Source organism: Sebastes umbrosus, chromosome 16 (assembly GCF_015220745.1).
Source record: "Sebastes umbrosus isolate fSebUmb1 chromosome 16, fSebUmb1.pri, whole genome shotgun sequence".
NCBI lineage: Eukaryota > Metazoa > Chordata > Actinopteri > Perciformes > Sebastidae > Sebastes > Sebastes umbrosus.
Genome location: NC_051284.1, coordinates 31716330 through 31736879, shown reverse-complemented (window position 1 = coordinate 31736879; position 20550 = coordinate 31716330). Strand labels below are relative to the sequence as shown.

The window sequence follows — 20550 nt, the reverse complement described above, 5'->3', positions numbered from 1 at the left end:
AATAGATTACACCGTCTTAGGTTCAAGAATTCAGGTCATTTGTTTAATTTGATTAATTTTCAGAAATGCTGGGTATAACTATGGAAGCATTCCCATAGAAAAATTATAAAAATTAAGGATTTTTTAAAAGTAGTTTGTATTTACGAATTACAAAATAAAGATCTCATAATTACAAAATAATATCAGATACAGATCTAATGGTTATAACATTCAAATCTCATAACGAGAAAATTATTTCGGAATCACAACGTCTTTATTTTTTAATTACAAGATACAAAATAAGATCTCATGATAAAGATTTGTGTTTTAATTATTTCTAGTAATTACTAGATAGTAGAAACTTTATTTCGGGATTATGAGATTATGAGTATCAAATGTTTTTCTCTTTAATCTGCAGTTTCTTAGTGGGTCCAGCAGATTTTAATTTCATAGTTAGCATCTATTTTATATAAATTAGCTTCTTTAGCTTTAAATGAACTCTGCAGTAAAATTAGACGAGTGCTGATAATGGTTCCTTTTAAATTAGGGCTGTCAATCGATTAAAATAGTTAATTGTGATAAATCCCAAATTAATTCAAAATGTACCTTAAAGGGAGATTTGTGAAGTATTTAACACATATGTTGTGGTCAGAGGTCAAGGGACCCCTTTGAAAATGGACATGACAGTTTTTCCTCACCAAAATTTAGTGTAACTTTGGAGCGTTATTTAACCTCCTTCATGACCAGCTAGTCTGACATGGCTGGTACCGATGGATTCATCAGGTTTACTAGTTTCACATGATACCAGTATCTTCACACTAGCTTTAAATCTGAGCCCGCTACATCCTAAAGATCGCACGTTGCGTTAAAACGAATTTGCGTTAAAACGCGTTATTATTCTGTTAACGTTGACAGCCCTAATTAAAACTAATCAAATTAATTTACCATGCTAATTTTAATATTTTTCATGAGTTTTTGTGTTGTACTTCAATGTACTGTAATAAATCTGATTACATAATCAAACACACTGGACTGTTTAGTGAAAAGTGAATTATTTCTACTGATGATGATGATGATGATCTTCCTTAAATAGATTTTTTTTTTATTACATATGTTTGACTTTCTATGTTGTGTGTCTTATATACATGTGTATGTATCAGTACTACTGTAGTTGGTATATGTGTACAGTATATATATACAGTGTGTGTGTGTGTGTGTGTGAACTCTTGTAAATCTATCTTTGTGAGGACCTGACGTTTTGAAAACGGAGGACATTTTGTCTTGTTTTCACTTTTTAAAGTGTCTGTTTGAGGGTTTAGACCAAAGAACGTATATTTATCAGAAGTGAAAGTCAGTTGGTCGTTCCATTGCAACGTCAGCGCCCAGCAGCAGAGCTACGCTTCCGCCATTTTGGACTGAAGCGACTACAGCTAGCAGGAAGCCGGCAAAACCCGATATGTCATATGAGCGTGCAGGGCGGTGGGGTCCCGTGGGTCTGATGACCGTTCATTATGGCGAGGAAAATAACTCTGGATTCATCTGCTTTTAGGACATAATGATTTAAATGAGGGATATTTAAGTGTTTCTACTGGTAAGTTGAGTCATTCATTTATAAAACATATCCAAAAAATAGTCAGAAGAATGTCCAACAAAAAGCCAAAAACATGGTCTGAAAAATGTCAGAAAACAACATTTTAAAAAAAAGTCAGAAAAAAGTAAAAAAAAATGTGGGAGAAAAAGTAAGAAAAAAAAAAAGTCAGAAAAAATGCCAGAAAAATGTCGGAATAAAGTTTTAAAAAATGTCTGAAAAAAAGGTAAAAAAAATGTCAGAAATTAAAAACAAAAAAATAATCAGAAAAATGTCCTTAAAATGCCCGAAAAGCAAGTATAAACAGCTGTTAGTTCATTTTACTACCTTTAGGACATAATGATTTAAATGAGGGATGTTCTAGGTGTTCCTACTGGGAACAGACGTCTCTTTATACATCCATGGACACAGACTCACTGGCGTTTTCAGTCCAAAATGGCAGCAGCGCTACCCTAGCGCCATCTAACTGTCAAAAAAGCACCAGAGTTTCGCCTCTTTGCTTCTCTACTCTTTGTTAAAGACTTGGTTTCAGGATTCGGTGCTAGCTGCTAGGTAAGGTATGTGAGTGAGGGACCTCACAAGTATAGAAGTACAAACCTGTGTGTGTGTGTGTGTGTGTGTGTGTGTGTGTGTGTGTGTGTGTGTGTGTGGGTGTGTGTGGGTGTGTGTGTGTTCTTAGTTGTTCTCCGTGAAGTCTCGGCAGATGCTTCGGACCAGCTGAGGGATGAACTCGGCGAGGCCGGTGAACTCTCTGGTGAAGAGGGTGTGGCTGTCCTTCGGCTCCGACGACATCGCTCTGAGGTCTTCCATGGGTGCCCAGGCCACGCCCACCGAGTACATGGTGATGCCTGGTGATTGGTGGACGGGAGAAACGGGACATTTCAGTGAGAACAGAACACAAACTGCCGTCGGTATGGGTCGGCGCCGGGTTGTCCGTCCGTCCTGTCCGTCCGTCCTGTCCATCCGTCCCAGTCACTTGAACGCGATATCTCAGGAACGCTTTGATCGAATTTCTTCAAATTTGGCACAAACATCTACTTGGATTCAAGGATGAACCTACTTGATTTTGGTGGTCAAAGGTCAAAGGTCAAGGTCACTGTGACCTCACGTCAGTTCATTCTCGTGATATCTCAGGAACGCCTTGAACTAATTTCTTCAAATTTGGCACAAACGTCCATTTGGCTCAAGGATCACCTGATTAGATTTCGGTGGTCAAAGATTGAAGGTCACTGTGACCTCACAACCGTCCATTCTTGTGATATCTAAGGAACGCCTTGAGTAAATTTCACTGTGACCTCACGTCCGTCCCATTATCGTGAACGCGATATCTCAAGAAAGTTTTGAGCGAATATCTTCAAATTTGGCGCAAACGTCTACTTGGACCTAAGGATGAACTGATTTTGGTGGTCAAAGGTCAAGGTCACTGTGACCTCATGTCCCTCCATTTTCGTGATATCTCAGCAACGCCTTCAGGGAATTTCTTCAAATTTGGCACAAACGACCACTTGGACTCGAGAATGAAGGGATTATAATTTGGCGGTCAAAGGTCAACGTGACCTCACAAAACATGATTTTTGGCCATAACTTAAATGTATAACAGGATAAAGTGATGATATTTTGGGCAGACATGGATGTAAACTGTAACCTGACTGGTTGGTGGAGGGATACCAACCGCGGGACGGTAATTCTAGTTTTTCCGTTATTTGAAGACAAACCTTGGTTCTGTGCAGCCATCGCCGGAAGTCTGACGTCGTCATACGATTGTCCGTCTGTCACCACAATGAGGAAGTTGCGGCCTGGTCCCGTCCGCCTGGTGAAGAAAAACAACTAATTCAGTTTAACTTCTAATGCAATCTGAACATTACTCCGTGATTGGGTCACAGGAGTGAGTTTACAGCACTTCAGAGTTATTTTTTTTAAATCTAATATTTCCACAAACTTTGCAGCTCCATTCTGCTGTTTTTCTCCTGTCAGTTGTTTCTGGAAATATTTGATTTAAATGTTGGTTTTGCTACAAACATTTTGTCATTTCGTTATCAAATTCCAGAGGTTTTGAGATGACTAACATAGCAGGGAAACAAACTAAACATATTTCTGAAACATCATTTTTTTTTAAAAGAGACTTTGACCTGAACAGGTTCTGGGTGGTGTTACCTGAACAGGTTCTGGGTGGTGTACCTAAACAGGTTCTGGGTGGTGTTACCTGAACAGGTTCTGGGTGGTGTACCTGAACAGGTTCTGGGTGGTGTTACCTGAACAGGTTCTGGGTGGTGTATCTGAACAGGTTCTGGGTGGTGTCACCTGAACAGGTTCTGGGTGGTGTTACCTGAACAGGTTCTGGGTGGTGTACCTGAACAGGTTCTGGGTGGTGTTACCTGAACAGGTTCTGGGTGGTGTACCTAAACAGGTTCTGGGTGGTGTTACCTGAACAGGTTCTGGGTGGTGTACCTGAACAGGTTCTGGGTGGTGTTACCTGAACAGGTTCTGGGTGGTGTCACCTGAACAGGTTCTGGGTGGTGTCACCTGAACAGGTTCTGGGTGGTGTTACCTGAACAGGTTTTGGGTGGTGTTACCTGAACAGGTTTTGGGTGGTGTAGCTGATGGCGGCTCCGGTGGCCGTTCCTCCGCTCATGTAGGGGATCCTCCCCAGGGCGTTGATGGAGTCCTCTTTGTTGGAGTAGTCAAACAGGCCAAACTCCAGCCGCTGATCGTAGGTGAACTGCACCGCACCTGGACGTCCGACACACACACACACACACACACACACACACACACACACACACAGTCAGCTTATCAATGAGTTAATTGGTTAATCTATATAATCAAATCACTTCCATCCCGTGAAGCTGACCGATGCGAGCACCGACGTCTGAGATGTCAAAGTTTTTGGCGATTCCTGCCAGGAATTCGAGGACCAGCTGGAAGTTTCCGTCTCCGACGCTGGAGGAGCCGTCGATGAGGAAGCCGATGTTCACCGAGTTGTAGCAGGTTTTACCTTAAAAACACACATTTATTTATCCACACGTCCTCAGCTTGACACTCTTACAACCATGAAATGTGCACGAACACAACGTGTGGCAACATAACATGAACTATTAGTTGTTGTTGCAGGTCCAGGAGAGGCTGAACTGAACTGTGAAACTGTGAAATTGTCCGACAAATGTCCGAAAAAATGTCTGAAAAATGTACGAAAATTGTCAAAAAAATGTACGAAAAAATGTCTGAAAATTGTCCGAAAAATGATGAAAAAAGCCAGAAAAATGTCTGAAAATTGTCCGAAAAATGATGAAAAAAGTCTGAAAAATGTCCGTAAAATCATGAAAAGTCTGAAAATTGTATGAAAAATGATGAAAAAAGTCTGAAAAATGTCCGACAAATGACCGAAGAAATGTCCGAAAAAATGTCTGAAAATTGTCTGTAAAAATTATGAAAGAATTATGAAAATTGTCCGAAAAATGATGAAAAAAGTCCGAAAAATTATGAAAAAAGTCTGACAATTGTCCGAAAAATTATGAAAAAAGTCTGAAAAATGTCCGAGAATTTTCCGAAAAATAGTCTGAAAAATGTCCGAAAATTTTCCTAAAAAAGTCTGAAAATTGTCCGAAATTTTCCGAAAAAAGTCTGAAAATTGTCCGAAAAATTATGAAAAATAATTGAATATATATAATAAAAAAAATCGGAAAAAAGTCTGAAAAAGTCTGAAAAAAGTCTGAAAAATGTCCGAAAATTGTCCGACAAATGACCGAAGAAATGTCCAAAAAAATGTCCGAAAATTGTCCGAAAAATGATGAAAAAAGTCTGAAAAATGTCCGAAAATTGTCCGACAAATGACCAAAGAAATGTCCGAAAAAATGTCTGAAAATTGTCTGTAAAAATTATGAAAGAATTATGAAAATTGTCCGAAAAATGATGAAAAAAGTCCGAAAAATTATGAAAAAAGTCTGACAATTGTCCAAAAAATTATGAAAAAAGTCTGACAATTGTCCGAAAAATTATGAAAAAAGTCTGAAAAATGTCCGAGAATTTTCCGAAAAATAGTCTGAAAAATGTCCGAAAATTTTCCGAAAAGTCTGAAAATTTTCCGAGAATTTTCCGAAAAATTGTCTGAAAAATTGTCCAAAACATTATGAAAAAAGTCCGAAAAATGATGAAAAAAGTCTGAAAATTGTCCGAAAAATGATGAGAAATAATTGAATATATATAATAAAAAAGTCTGAAAAAAGTCTGAAAAATGTCAGAGAATTTTCCGAAAAATAGTCTGAAAAATTTCCGAAAAAAGTCTGAAAATTGTCCGAAAATTTTCCGAAAAGTCTGAAAATTGTCCGAAAAATGATGAAAAAAGTCAGAAAAATGTTGAAAAAAATCTGAAAATTGTCCGAAAAATTATGAAAAAAGTCTGAAAAATGTCCCAGAATTTTCCGAAAAATAGTCTGAAAATGTCCGAAAATTTTCCGAAAAAAGTCTGAAAATTGTCCAAAAAATGATGAAAAAAGTCTGAAAATTGTCCGAAAATTGTCAAAAGAAATATCAGAAAAAATGTCTGAAAATTGTCCGAAAAATGTCCGAAAAAAAGTCTGACAAATGATCTGAAAATTGACCCAAAAAATGTTGACCGATGTGTTGTTGAGTGGTATGTTGTAGTGCTGTAGTATGTAGTAGTATGTAGTAGTAGTAGTAGTAGTAGTAGTATGTAGTGTACTGTGTATGTCGTGTAGTAGTTGCATCTTACTGCAGAGCAGGCCGTCCAGCGAGCAGAGTCTCTGAGCGAGAGGTTTGACATGTTTGGTGGTGCTGAACCAGCTCGGGATCAAATAACTGAAGAAACCGTTGTCTTTACACACCGCCTGCAGGGAGAAGAGGCGGGCGGTTGTCATGGAAACCCGTTTTATATACATATACATATATATACACACATGTATAAAATATATATATACGTATATTGTATATATATGTATATATATTGCACTTGTCCTTTTTACTTAGTATATCATATTTTAACTTATAAAGTAAAAATTGTGACTTATTATTTAATTATTTTGAATATAATTTAAATGTATAAAGTTTTATTTTGTATCACACTTGCAATTTTAACCTAAAATGTAAAGGTTGGCCTTAAAAGTAATTATTGTGACTTTTTACGTATTTTTATTTATCTCTTTTGACGTGCATAAAGTTCCATTTTTTTTTACTTAGTATCTATTAATTTTGACTAAATGTTTGTTTTAGCTTCTGATAATGCTGACTTAAAAAATCTAAATCTTTTTAATTTTTTTTTAATTTTATTCTATTCTTTTTTTTTAATTTTACTTCAATTTTGAATGCTGATAAACTATTGTTATTACGAACTGTAAATTGAATATACGAAAATATATTTATATATAAATATATTATCAAAAAGTAGTTTTAGTTTACAATTTACATGTTATAATTTATTTTTTCTATTATTTCTAAGGAAAAAAATTATTCAAGTGACACTTTTGTCAGCAATTGATTGTGGTGATATTTATATATATATATATATATATATAACTTTTTGCTCTTTTGTTTTAAGTCTGTTATTTGTTAATTATTATTAAAATAATAATACATTGTTTGTCTGAATTATACTGTATTTTTTCTCTGTTAAAGTAGTAAATATTGAAGAACATAATATCAATAAATAAAAACAGCTGATTCATAACCTTTCCTCGGTAGTGTGTATTAAATGACCTTCAGCTGAGGTTCATTTTTAAACGTTTAATAAATGTGAATAACGTGAATAAACCTTCTTCGTGAAGTCCTTGTCTCGCACCGTGGCGAGCTCCTCGGGCGCCGGTTTGGCCACGGACACCAGGAAGACGTTGATGCCGGACTCTCTGGCCAACATGGCCGCCTGCTCCAGGTCGTCGGACGGCCAGCCGTCGATCAGCACCGCCATCACCCGGGGGTGACCCCGCCTCCCGCCGTTCTCCTGGGTGAAGAAGGTCTCCGCCGTGTGCATGATGGCTTTACCTGCATGAGGCCGACGACGACGCAAGAGACCAGATCAAGAGACATTTAATGGTGCTGCAAAGCCTCATGGGAGCTGTACTCGATGAATGTTAACAAAATAATTGTTGTTTTATCTCGGTGTTCTTTTCTAACGGATGTGGACACGTCTGATTCTTAAGTATTGTGATTCAATATTATGATTTATTGCTATTAACACTAGACCATGAAGGGAACAAGTTGAATGATCCACTTCTTCTCTCTTTTCAGCATGGATGTAGTCAGAGATGTCCTGAAGTCAAATATATCAGTCATTGGCAGGAAGTATTTATTATCCAGCAACCCAAAAATCATTATTCATATTTCCGCCTTTTTTGGGCCATATTTTGGCATTTTTTCAGCCTTTGTTTTCGGATATATTTCAGACATTTTTCAGCCTTTATTCAGACTTACTTATTTTTGGACTTTTGTTTGAACATATTTCTGCTTTTTTTAGGCCTTTTTTGTCGGACATATTTCGGCCTTTTTCTGATATTTTTTGGGCCATATTTCGGACATACTTTGGCTTTTTTTTTCACCCTTTTTTCAGACTTATTTCAGACATTTTTCTGACTTTTTTCAGCCTTTGTTCAGACTTATTTTCTGACATATTTTGTCCTTTTTTAGAAGTTAGCATGCAGCTTTAGCTCTGCTCTGTCTGGCTCTGCTTTTCCTGTCAATGTGTGAAACCCAAAGTGTTTCCATCCTTTACTGGATGTGTAGTGTTTACCACGCTGGATTTAACATGGGAGGGTGCAGGTCGTATCCACGACGACCCTCCAACGGTTTAGACTCTCTGAGGTTTGTTTTGGTTGACGGATACGGAACAGATATGACGTCACGTTACTCAGACTACCACAATAAAAGCGCTGACTTCCTTCTACCTCCACATAGACTCAGATGAAGCAGATATATCCATTCTGACGTTAAAAACATCTGTTTAGAAATCGTTAAATAAATATCCCCCAATAAAATACAAACTTGCATGTGTGCGATTGTGTGTGTATTGTGTGTGTATTACCTGTGTTGGTGTCTCCTCCCAGGTAGGCCAGTTCCTTGATGGCAAACAGCAGCTCTTTAGGTTGAGTGTAGTTGGTCAGTAAGAACTCAGTCTTGGGAGAATCACTGCTCACACAATCCAGGTGAAAGACACGTGAGTTGAACATGTTGTTATATATATATATATATATATATATAAAGTATTATCAGCTAAATGTAGTTAAAGTAAAGATGTGTCAGTAAAATGTCCCCAGTCAGTGTTTTCCGTTTATATATCTGATGTTTCTGGATTATATTAAGATCATCATCTGTGAGAACCACGTACAGTATCTCTCATGTTTCCAGCTGATCAGAGAGACTTTTTAAAGAGTTTATTTAGCTTCAGACGGATGAAGACGAAGAGGAGGATTTACTCTTCATCCTTCGGTTCATCACAAACATTCAACATCAACACATCTGGACGACACACCTGGTTTTCATCTGTAAAGTAACTACAGCTGTCAGATAAATGTAGTGGAGTAGAAAGCATCTCTGAGATGTAGCGGAGAAGAAAAGGCTGAAAACGCTTATTATATTTATAATAATTTATTGTTCAACACGGGACATTTCAGCAGAATATGACAATAAAATAGAAATGATGTAGTTTTACTTTGGTACGTCTCTTTGTAGGAGGACGTTTTACTGGCGTCTGGTCGTCTCTTTCAGTCCAAAATGGCGGAAGCGTAGCTCTGCTGGATTTTTTAAATAATTTTTTTTTTTTTAATGTTTAGTTTATTTCTTAACTGAAGCTTCTTTAAATTTAATCTGCCGAGAAAAATATATTTATACCAAAAAGTCACATTCCTTCGTATTTTTTAAAGTAAACACAATTTAAATACACAAGTAAACTTCATACCAGATATTTAATTTCATTAATATCTCAATTATTTGGTTGATTTACTTACTTCAGCCATTTTCCAGAAAATTCTTTGTATTTTATTAATATTTATTTATTTATTTATTTAGTAAGTCAAAACTTTTATATTTTATTTTTGCATGACTTAATATCAACGTACCAATCTTACGATGGTGTATTCGGGTCATTGTAGGCATAAAGATAAAATAAACCGGGGGAAAATATTCATTTTTAAATCTGAATTTGTTAATAATTTACACCATTGCCTCTGTGTGTGTGTGTGTGTGTGTGTGTGTGTGTCTGACCTGGCCTGGATCACTCCTATATGTGGTCCCGTTGATCCGACTCTCAACATGGCCGCCAGTTTGGCGACGAAGTTCTTCTGCAGGTTGAACCTCCGCTGCCCGATGTTGTTGCTGCTGTCGATCACCATGGCGATATCCATCTGACAGTCTGCACACACACATTAACACATGGTGCACTACTACTACTACAAAAGATAACTCATGTTCAGTCTTTAAAGTTTTGCAGCACACCGAGCACAAAGCGTACCTTTATTCCCGCCTGTCAGAGCTTTCTTCACTGAGGGCTTCTTCTGTGGTTTCTTTGCTGCAACACAAACACACATAGAGGTCAGCTGAGGACACACAGGCTGTCTGGTGGAAACACCACACTCCTGTTGTGTCTGGAAGCTTCAGGAAGAAGAGGAGGAGGAGGGAGGAGGAGGAGGAGGAGGAGGAGAAGAATTTCTTCCAGTGGCCATTAGCACTCCCTGCGGCCCAAAAAGCATTTTCCCCCAAAGACAGCTGAAGAGAGCTGCTGGGATGATGTATTTCTGTAGTCCAACAGGAAGTGATCATCTCTCTGGTTCCCTCCACTAACAGGAAGTGATCATCTCTCTGGTTCCCTCCACTAACAGGAAGTGATCATCTCTCTGGTTCCCTCCACTAACAGGAAGTGATCATCTCTCTGGTTCCCTCCACTAACAGGAAGTGATCATCTCTCTGGTTCCCTCCACTAACAGGAAGTGATCATCTCTCTGGTTCCCTCCACTAACAGGAAGTGATCATCTCTCTGGTTCCCTCCACTAACAGGAAGTGATCGTCTCTCTGGTTCCCTCCACTAACAGGAAGTGATCGTCTCTCTGGTTCCCTCCACTAACAGGAAGTGATCATCTCTCTGGTTCCCTCCACTAACAGGAAGTGATCATCTCCCTGGTTCCCTCCACTAACAGGAAGTGATCATCTCTCTGGTTCCCTCCACTAACAGGAAGTGATCATCTCTCTGGTTCCCTCCACTAACAGGAAGTGATCGTCTCTCTGGTTCCCTCCACTAACAGGAAGTGATCATCTCCCTGGTTCCCTCCACTAACAGGAAGTGATCATCTCTCTGGTTCCCTCCACTAACAGGAAGTGATCATCTCTCTGGTTCCCTCCACTAACAGGAAGTGATCATCTCCCTGGTTCCCTCCACTAACAGGAAGTGATCATCTCCCTGGTTCCCTCCACTAACAGGAAGTGATCATCTCTCTGGTTCCCTCCACTAACAGGAAGTGATCATCTCTCTGGTTCCCTCCACTAACAGGAAGTGATCATCTCTCTGGTTCCCTCCACTAACAGGAAGTGATCATCTCCCTGGTTCCCTCCACTAACAGGAAGTGATCATCTCTCTGGTTCCCTCCACTAACAGGAAGTGATCGTCTCTCTGGTTCCCTCCACTAACAGGAAGTGATCATCTCTCTGGTTCCCTCCACTAACAGGAAGTGATCATCTCTCTGGTTCCCTCCACTAACAGGAAGTGATCATCTCTCTGGTTCCCTCCACTAACAGGAAGTGATCATCTCTCTGGTTCCCTCCACTAACAGGAAGTGATCATCTCCCTGGTTCCCTCCACTAACAGGAAGTGATCATCTCTCTGGTTCCCTCCACTAACAGGAAGTGATCATCTCTCTGGTTCCCTCCACTAACAGGAAGTGATCATCTCTCTGGTTCCCTCCACTAACAGGAAGTGATCATCTCTCTGGTTCCCTCCACTAACAGGAAGTGATCGTCTCCCTGGTTCCCTCCACTAACAGGAAGTGATCATCTCTCTGGTTCCCTCCACTAACAGGAAGTGATCATCTCTCTGGTTCCCTCCACTAACAGGAAGTGATCATCTCTCTGGTTCCCTCCACTAACAGGAAGTGATCATCTCTCTGGTTCCCTCCACTAACAGGAAGTGATCGTCTCTCTGGTTCCCTCCACTAACAGGAAGTGATCATCTCTCTGGTTCCCTCCACTAACAGGAAGTGATCATCTCTCTGGTTCCCTCCACTAACAGGAAGTGATCATCTCTCTGGTTCCCTCCACTAACAGGAAGTGATCATCTCTCTGGTTCCCTCCACTAACAGGAAGTGATCATCGTCGTATATAATAATATATATTATCTACCTGGTAGAGCGGCTGCAGGTAGAGCTGCGCTACTGGTTTCACTGGTCAACTCCAGTGGGACGTTAACAGGTTCTGGTCACACAAACATAGAGGACACGGTCATTAGTTTATTATATTAAATGTAATAAACAAACATCATCTCTGGAATATTTCCTTCATTTCAGTTTCTCAGTTTCTCAGTTTAATCTTTGGAGAAAGATGTTAGTATTAGTATAGTAATATTAAGAGTTACAAAGGCCTCACATGAAAATACTAAAACGTAGTTATTAGTCAATCGATTCAAATATTTAATCGCATGATTGTCCATAGTTAATTGTAATGAATCAATCAACAAATGAATGGATGAAGCGGCTCCACCTACTGGTGAGGCTGAAGGAGGCGGTCCAGCGGGACAGGGGCTGTGATTTGACGCCGTGGGCGTAGGAGCTCAAGTAGTTCATTTGTCCGAGCTCCTTGTGAACTCTGACGGCGCCGCCGGACGCACCCAGAACCCCCCTGCAGAGCACAGATACATACAAAACACACACAGCTTTAAGCTGCCGTCAGCTCATGAACACAATGTTTACAGGGTAATTCTGCTTTATTACAACGCGGATAATGACGAGGACTTTAACCCCAAAGTCTTCATACTGACCCTGGATCTTAGAACAGGAAGTATTGTTGGATAAAAGACTTCAGAGAAGAGAAACACCAACAGAGAGGACAGGAAGATGAGATGTAAAGCAGCAGACTTCCCCCCCGTTGGCCCTCTGCAGAGGAAGGACGAGGTCATCCAGGGTTGAGAGCTTAATCCTTCAGTCCTCCACATTCCTTCCTGGTGTTTGGTTGAGCTTCAGCAGACAGCAGGACTCATGCTGCTCCTTATTACGTCACATCTGCAGCTGCTGTCCAGTCTGTAAATCTACACTCCAACCACACCTGCTACAAAAACCTCCATCTAACCTGTCTGCCTTCAACCAATCAGCATAGAGATCTGCCTCGGCGTGACGTTCAGGGGCAGCTCGGAAACGCTGACTCCATGTTTCATGTTTACTTTTACACATCCACTTAGGTAGGCTTAGGAAACGGTCGCGGTTGACGTTAACTTCACTGACTAGCGACTCATGTGACTAATGGGGCTAACGATACTAACGATACTAACGACTCACATGACTAACGACTCACGATACTAATGACTCACATGACTAACAACTCACGATACTAACGACTCACATGACTACACATGACTAACAACTCACGATACTAACGACTCACATGATTAACAACTCACGATACTAACGACTCACATGATTAACAACTCACGATACTAACGACTCACATGATTAACAACTCACGATACTAATGACTCACATGACTAACAACTCACGATACTAATGACTCACATGACTAACGACTCACGATACTAATGACTCACATGACTAACGACTCACGATACTAATGACTCACATGACTAACAACTCACGATACTAATGACTCACATGACTACACATGACTAACAACTCACGATACTAACGACTCACATGATTAACAACTCACGATACTAACGACTCACATGACTAACAACTCACGATACTAATGACTCACATGACTAACAACTCACGATACTAACGACTCACATGACTACACATGACTAACAACTCACGATACTAACGACTCACATGACTACACATGACTAACAACTCACGATACTAACGACTCACATGATTAACAACTCACGATACTAACGACTCACATGACTAACAACTCACGATACTAACGACTCACATGACTACACATGACTAACAACTCACGATACTAACGACTCACATGATTAACAACTCACGATACTAACGACTCACATGACTAACAACTCACGATACTAATGACTCACATGATTAACAACTCACGATACTAACGACTCACATGACTAACAACTCACGATACTAACGACTCACATGACTACACATGACTAACAACTCACGATACTAATGACTCACATGATTAACAACTCACGATACTAACGACTCACATGACTAACAACTCACGATACTAACGACTCACATGACTACACATGACTAACAACTCACGATACTAACGACTCACATGACTAACAACTCACGATACTAACGACTCACATGACTAACAACTCACGATACTAACGACTCACATGACTAACAACTCATGATACTAAAGACTCACGTGATTAACGACTCACATGACTAACAGGGCCAACGACTCACGATACGTGACTAACGACTCTTGTCATGTGACTAACGGGGCTAACAACACTAACGACTCACGTGACTAAAGGGGCTAACGATGCTAACAACTCACGTGACTAACAGGGCAAACGACTCAAGATACTAACAACTCACGTGACTATGGACTCATGATACTAACGGCTCACGTGACTAACAGGGCTAACGACTCACGATACGTGACTAACGACTCGTGACATGTGACTAACAGGGCAAACGACTCGTGATACTAAGGACTCACGTGACTAACGACACTAACGACTCCGGTGACTAACGATCAGCATAAAGATCTGCTTCGGCGTGACGTTCAGGCTCGGCTCTGAAACGCTGACTCCATGTTTAATGTTTCAGAACATTTGTGAAGTTCTATCTGGAAGAAACCAGAGAGAGAAGAACAACAGACAGCAGGAGTGAAATGTAAAGTCCCACCTGTGGACGGCGGCGCCACAGACGGAGGAGACGGAGGCGTAGACCCCCGTCCCAAACACCGACACCCTCCACTGGGTGCAGTCTGGAGGACACAGAACCAGCACGCCGTCCTCCATCAGGTCAGCGCCACGCATCCCACAGGTCACCGGGTACGGCACTGATCAACGACACGCATCAACAAGTCAGAAATATGAAATACTCTACTGTAACACTGTAGTTCATTTGGGATTTTTTTATATTTTTTAATGTTTTTTAATTTAAATAATAGAGAGAGAATGAAGGATTCAGCTTTAGTCTCATTTTAATGTAAAAATGTAAAGAAAAGAAACTAGAAAATAGATTAAAGATTAAGATAGATTAAATTGTAAGTGATATAAAGTTAAAATAATAACACATTTAAAAAGTATAAAAATGAGTCTGACGGGAAGAAATGTTATGAAAGGTTTACTGTTATATAATACTGTTCATGAGAGAGAGAGTTCAGAATAATAATACATGTGCTCTTTGAAAGAACTGACTCGGGATAAAAGGACCTTTTCATCTGTTTCATCTATTAAGAGTTTCAATTTCAGACATTCTTTTATGATTCAGGCTCAAAATAAACAGAGAAAAAACCCCAGTTCAGAGGATCAACAACAAGTGGTGGAGGGAGGTTTAGAGTTACCTCCGACTGTTCCTGGAAACCACCGAAATAATTCATCAAAGAGACGATGAAGACGAAGACGAAGAAGATAAAACAGCTGCTCACTGTAGTTTTCATCAAACCAACAGGAGGAAATGGTGCATTAGTTGGGGACTATTTTCAGCGGCGGATGAATCCACATGTGGAGCTCTAGTGAGCGTTAGTGGCAGCAGGACGGTGGATGTGAGTCAGAATAAACTACAGTGCTATTATTTAATACCTTAAAGGGAGATTAGTCCAGTATTTAATACTCTTATCAACATGGGAGTGGACAAATATGCTGCTTTATGCAAATGTATGTATATATTTATTATTGGAAATCAATAACCAACACAAAACAATGACAGATATTGTCCAGAAACCCTCACAGGTACTGCATTTAGCATAAAACAATATGCTCCAATCATGCTTAAAGCATGTCTGTAAAGGTGAGACTCGTGGGTACCCATAGAACCCATTTACACATATCTGGAGGTCAGAGGTCAAGGGACCCCTTTGAAAATGGACATGACAGTTTTTCGTCGCCAAAATTTAGTGTCAGTTCGGAGCGTTATTTAACCTCCTTCATGATAAGCTAGTATATCACGATACTAACAACTCACATGACTAACGACTCACGATACTAACAACTCACATGACTAACGACTCACGATACTAACAACTCACATGACTAACGACTCACGATACTAACGACTCACATGACTAACGACTCACGTGACTAACGACTCACGATACTAACGACTCACATGACTAACGACTCACGTGACTAACGACTCACGATACTAACGACTCACATGACTAACGACTCACGTGACTAACAACTCACGATACTAACAACTCACATGGCTAACGACTCACGATACTAACGACTCACGTGACTAACGACTCACGATACTAACAATTCACGTGACTAACGACTCACGATACTAACAACTCACGTGACTAACGACTCACGTGACTAACGACTCACATGACTAATGACTCACATGACTAACGACTCACGATACTAACAACTCACATGACTAACGACTCACGATACTAACGACTCACGTGACTAACGACTCACGATACTAACAACTCACGTGGCTAACGACTCACGATACTAACAACTCACGTGACTAACGACTCACGTGACTAACGACTCACGTTACTAACGACTCACGTGACTAACAACTCATGATACTAACAACTCACGATACTAACAACTCATGTGACTAACGACTCACGATACTAACGACTCATGTGATTAACAACTCACGATACTAACAACTCACGTGACTAACGACTCACGATACTAACGACTCACGTGACTAACAACTCACGATACTAACAACTCACGTGACTAACGACTCACGATACTAACGACTCACGTGACTAACGACTCACGATACTAACAACTCACATGGCTAACGACTCACGATACTAACGACTCACGATACTAACAACTCACGTGACTAACGACTCACATGACTAACGACTCACGATACTAACAACTCACGTGACTAACGACTCACGTGACTAACGACTCACATGACTAACGACTCACATGACTAACAACTCACATGACTAACGACTCACGATACTAACAACTCACGTGACTAACGACTCACGATACTAAAAACTCACATGACTAACAACTCACATGACTAACGACTCACGATACTAACAACTCACGTGACTAACGACTCACGATACTAAAAACTCACGTGACTAACGACTCACGTGACTAACGACTCACATGACTAACGACTCACGTGACTAACGACTCACGATACTAACAACTCACATGACTAACGACTCACGATACTAACGACTCACGTGACTAACGACGCACGATACTAACGACTCACGTGACTAACGACTCACGTTACTAACGACTCACGTGACTAACAACTCATGATACTAACAACTCACGATACTAACAACTCATGTGACTAACGACTCACGATACTAACGACTCACGTGATGAACAACTCACGATACTAACAACTCACGTGACTAACGACTCACGATACTAACGACTCACGTGACTAACAACTCACGATACTAACAACTCATGTGACTAACGACTCACGATACTAACGACTCACGTGACTAACGACTCACGATACTAACAACTCACATGGCTAACGACTCACGATACTAACGACTCACGATACTAACAACTCACGTGACTAACGACTCACGATACTAACAACTCACGTGACTAACAACTCACGTGACTAACAACTCACGATACTAACGACTCACGATACTAACGACTCACGATACTAACAACTCACGTGACTAACGACTCACGATACTAACGACTCACGATACTAACAACTCACGTGACTAACAACTCACGATACTAACGACTCACGATACTAACAACTCACGTGACTAACGACTCACATGACTAACAACTCACGATACTAACGACTCACGTGACTAACGACTCACGATACTAACGACTCACGTGACTAACGACTCACGTGACTAACGACTTCCTCATGACAGATTTCTAGATATTCAGTTGCAGATATCCGCAGTGTGAATTACAGATATCTGCTACTGAATTAGGACCCGTGAGCCCCGGGCCGCGAACAAAGAGAGTGTCTGTGTTTAAATTCAACTCCTTGTTTTAAAGTGTGTTTGTAGTCAGTTTAGGTGAGTTTCACCGTTGTCATGGTTACCTGCAGGTAAGCGTACCTAACACTCTGATTTAGAAAGGCGGTTAAAGCATTAAAACATTCAGCACTGACCACTGGATTCTGAGCCAGACGTTGAGGAGATCCAGAAGAAAAGGCCTGCAGACAAAGAGAGAGAGAGAGAGATCACATTAACCCGTCATCAAACACACAACAAACACAGATAAAGAAGGTTAAACCACAGACAGACTGACACAATACAACAGAGTTAAATCAAATAGAATCAAATAGAAATAGAATCAAAGAAGAACAGCAGCGTACCTGTGAGAGGCAGCAGGACAGACAGCTGAGACATCTCTGCACCTGAAACACAGACTGACCTCATTAACATGTTCAATAAATACTCATATATATATCTGTTAATATACGTTATCACACCGTCAGTAAACTATATACACCCCAAACATGTTCAATAAATACTATATATCTGTTAATATGCGTTATTACACCGTCAGTAAACTATATACACCCAAAACATGTTCAATAAATACTCATATATATATATCTGTTAATATACGTTAGAACACCGTCAGTAAACTATATACACCCCAAACATGGTTATATGTGATCAGAAACAGTCAGTAAATACTCATATATATATCTGTTTATATATGTTATCACACTGTCAGTAAACTATATACACACACAGGAAACCTGGTTATACAGGATGAACCAGACGTTAACCTCTTTACCAGTAAACAACCAGTGAAACCAGTCACTCAATCAGCTGGTCAGTCAGCTAGTAAACCAGTTAACAGTTTAACAGTTAACTTACATGAGTTAATACTGTACAGAACCAGTCAGCAAAGCAGGTTCCCTACGGGTAAACCAGGCAGTAACTAGTTAAACAGGTCAGTCAACTAGTTAACTCAGTAAATCAGGTAGTAACTAGTCAAAGAGGTTATACAACTAGTTAACTAAGCAAACCAGACAGCCATAAACTGTTAGTCACTAATCAGTCAGTAAACCGGTTAACAGACAAATGAAGTCATTCAGTAAACTACATGTAAACCAGTTAGTAAACTATTCAGCCCGTTGGTGAAACCAGCTAACTGGTTTACCAGTCAGTCAGTCAGACAGTCAGACATACAGTCAGTCAGTCAGTCAGTCAGTCAGTCACTCAGTCAGTCAGACAGTCAGACATACAGTCAGTCAGTCAGTCAGTCAGTCAGTCAGTCACTCAGTCAGTCAGACAGTCAGACATACAGTCAGTCAGTCAGTCAGTCAGTCAGTCAGTCAGACAGTCAGACATACAGTCAGTCAGTCAGACAGTCAGACAGTCAGACATACAGTCAGTCAGTCAGACAGTCAGACAGTCAGACAGTCAGACATACAGTCAGTCAGTCAGACAGTCAGTCAGTCAGACAGTCAGACATACAGTCAGTCAGTCAGACAGTCAGACAGTCAGTCAGTCAGTCAGTCAGTCAGTCAGTCAGACAGTCAGACATACAGTCAGTCAGTCAGTCAGTCAGACAGTCAGACATACAGTCAGTCAGTCAGACAGTCAGACAGTCAGACAGTCAGTCACTCAGACAGTCAGACATACAGTCAGACAGTCAGTCAGTCAGACAGTCAGACATACAGTCAGTCAGTCAGTCAGTCAGTCAGACAGTCAGTCACTCAGACAGTCAGACATACAGTCAGACAGTCAGTCAGTCAGACAGTCAGACATACAGTCAGTCAGTCAGTCAGTCAGTCAGTCAGTCAGTCAGACAGTCAGTAAAGTTTGGGAAAGAAAACAGTAAGAGTCACTCTGTTTGGATTTAAATCAGCCAGTTAATATAGTAGCCATCCATCCATCCATCCATCCATCCATCCATCTCTTCATCCATCCATCCATCCATCTCTTCATCCATCCATCCATCCATCCATCCATCCATCCATCCATGCGGTCAGTAGAGAAAGCAGTAAACTCAGTGGTCTTACTGACTGTTTCTTCAGCAGTCGTCTCTCAGAGTTTATTCCCTGGAAGCAGCAAGCGGTGAACTGGTGATGCTGAGCTGGTGTCGATCGCCCAGCGAGAGAGAGGCAGCCCTTTAAATAAGCTCTCTCACACACACACACACACACACACACACACCCACCCACCCACACACACACACACACACACACCTTACAGCTATGACATCAGAGGGGAGGTGGGAGGGGCTTCATGACGGGTCGACCTGAGAGAGAAAATAAGAAAGAATGAACAACAGAATAATGAAAAACTGCTGACCACAGTTAGTGACGAACCAACAGCTGAGTCATGTTTATTAATTAATGAATCAACAGCTGAGTCATGTTTATTAATGAATGATTCAACAGCTGAGTCATGTTTATTAATGAATGATTCAACAGCTGAGTCATGTTTATTAATGAATGAATCAACAGCTGAGTCATGTTTATTAATGAATGATTCAACAGCTGAGTCATGTTTATTAATGAATGAATCAACAGCTGAGTCATGTTTATTAATGAATGATTCAACAGCTGAGTCATGTTTATTAATGAATGATTCAACAGCTGAGTCATGTTTATTAATGAATGATTCAACAGCTGAGTCATGTTTATTAATGAATGAACCAACAGCTGAGTCATGTTTATTAATGAATGATTCAACAGCTGAGTCATGTT

The 20550-nt window shown here is 40.2% G+C and overlaps 1 protein-coding gene across 1 annotated transcript; it reads right to left on the bottom strand.

Moving 5' to 3' along the window:
* Positions 1-1801: 1801 nt before the first annotated feature.
* Positions 1802-19934, bottom strand: coch (coagulation factor C homolog, cochlin (Limulus polyphemus)). The gene is made up of 15 exons (XM_037796275.1): positions 19865-19934; positions 18196-18237; positions 17989-18033; positions 14563-14719; positions 12258-12391; positions 11897-11968; positions 10020-10076; positions 9773-9920; positions 8595-8698; positions 7332-7558; positions 6297-6411; positions 4419-4562; positions 4141-4297; positions 3283-3377; positions 1802-2415 (listed from the first exon to the last, which is right to left on the bottom strand). The coding sequence occupies exons 2-15, from the start codon at positions 18227-18229 to the stop codon at positions 2243-2245; spliced, it is 1662 nt and encodes a 553-aa protein (XP_037652203.1). The 5' UTR covers positions 18230-18237; positions 19865-19934; the 3' UTR covers positions 1802-2242.
* Positions 19935-20550: the final 616 nt, after the last annotated feature.

Bases quoted from the DNA above. Each gene is read 5' to 3' on its own strand.
- coch (XM_037796275.1), bottom strand. From the start codon at position 18,229: ATGTCTCAGCTGTCTGTCCTGCTGCCTCTCACAG. The intron at 11,969-12,257 runs GTAGGTGGAGCC...TTGTGTGACCAG, and splicing joins CGCCTCCTTCAGCCTCACCA to AACCTGTTAACGTCCCACTG. The intron at 4,563-6,296 runs GTAAGATGCAAC...TGTGTTTTTAAG, and splicing joins GCTGGACGGCCTGCTCTGCA to GTAAAACCTGCTACAACTCG.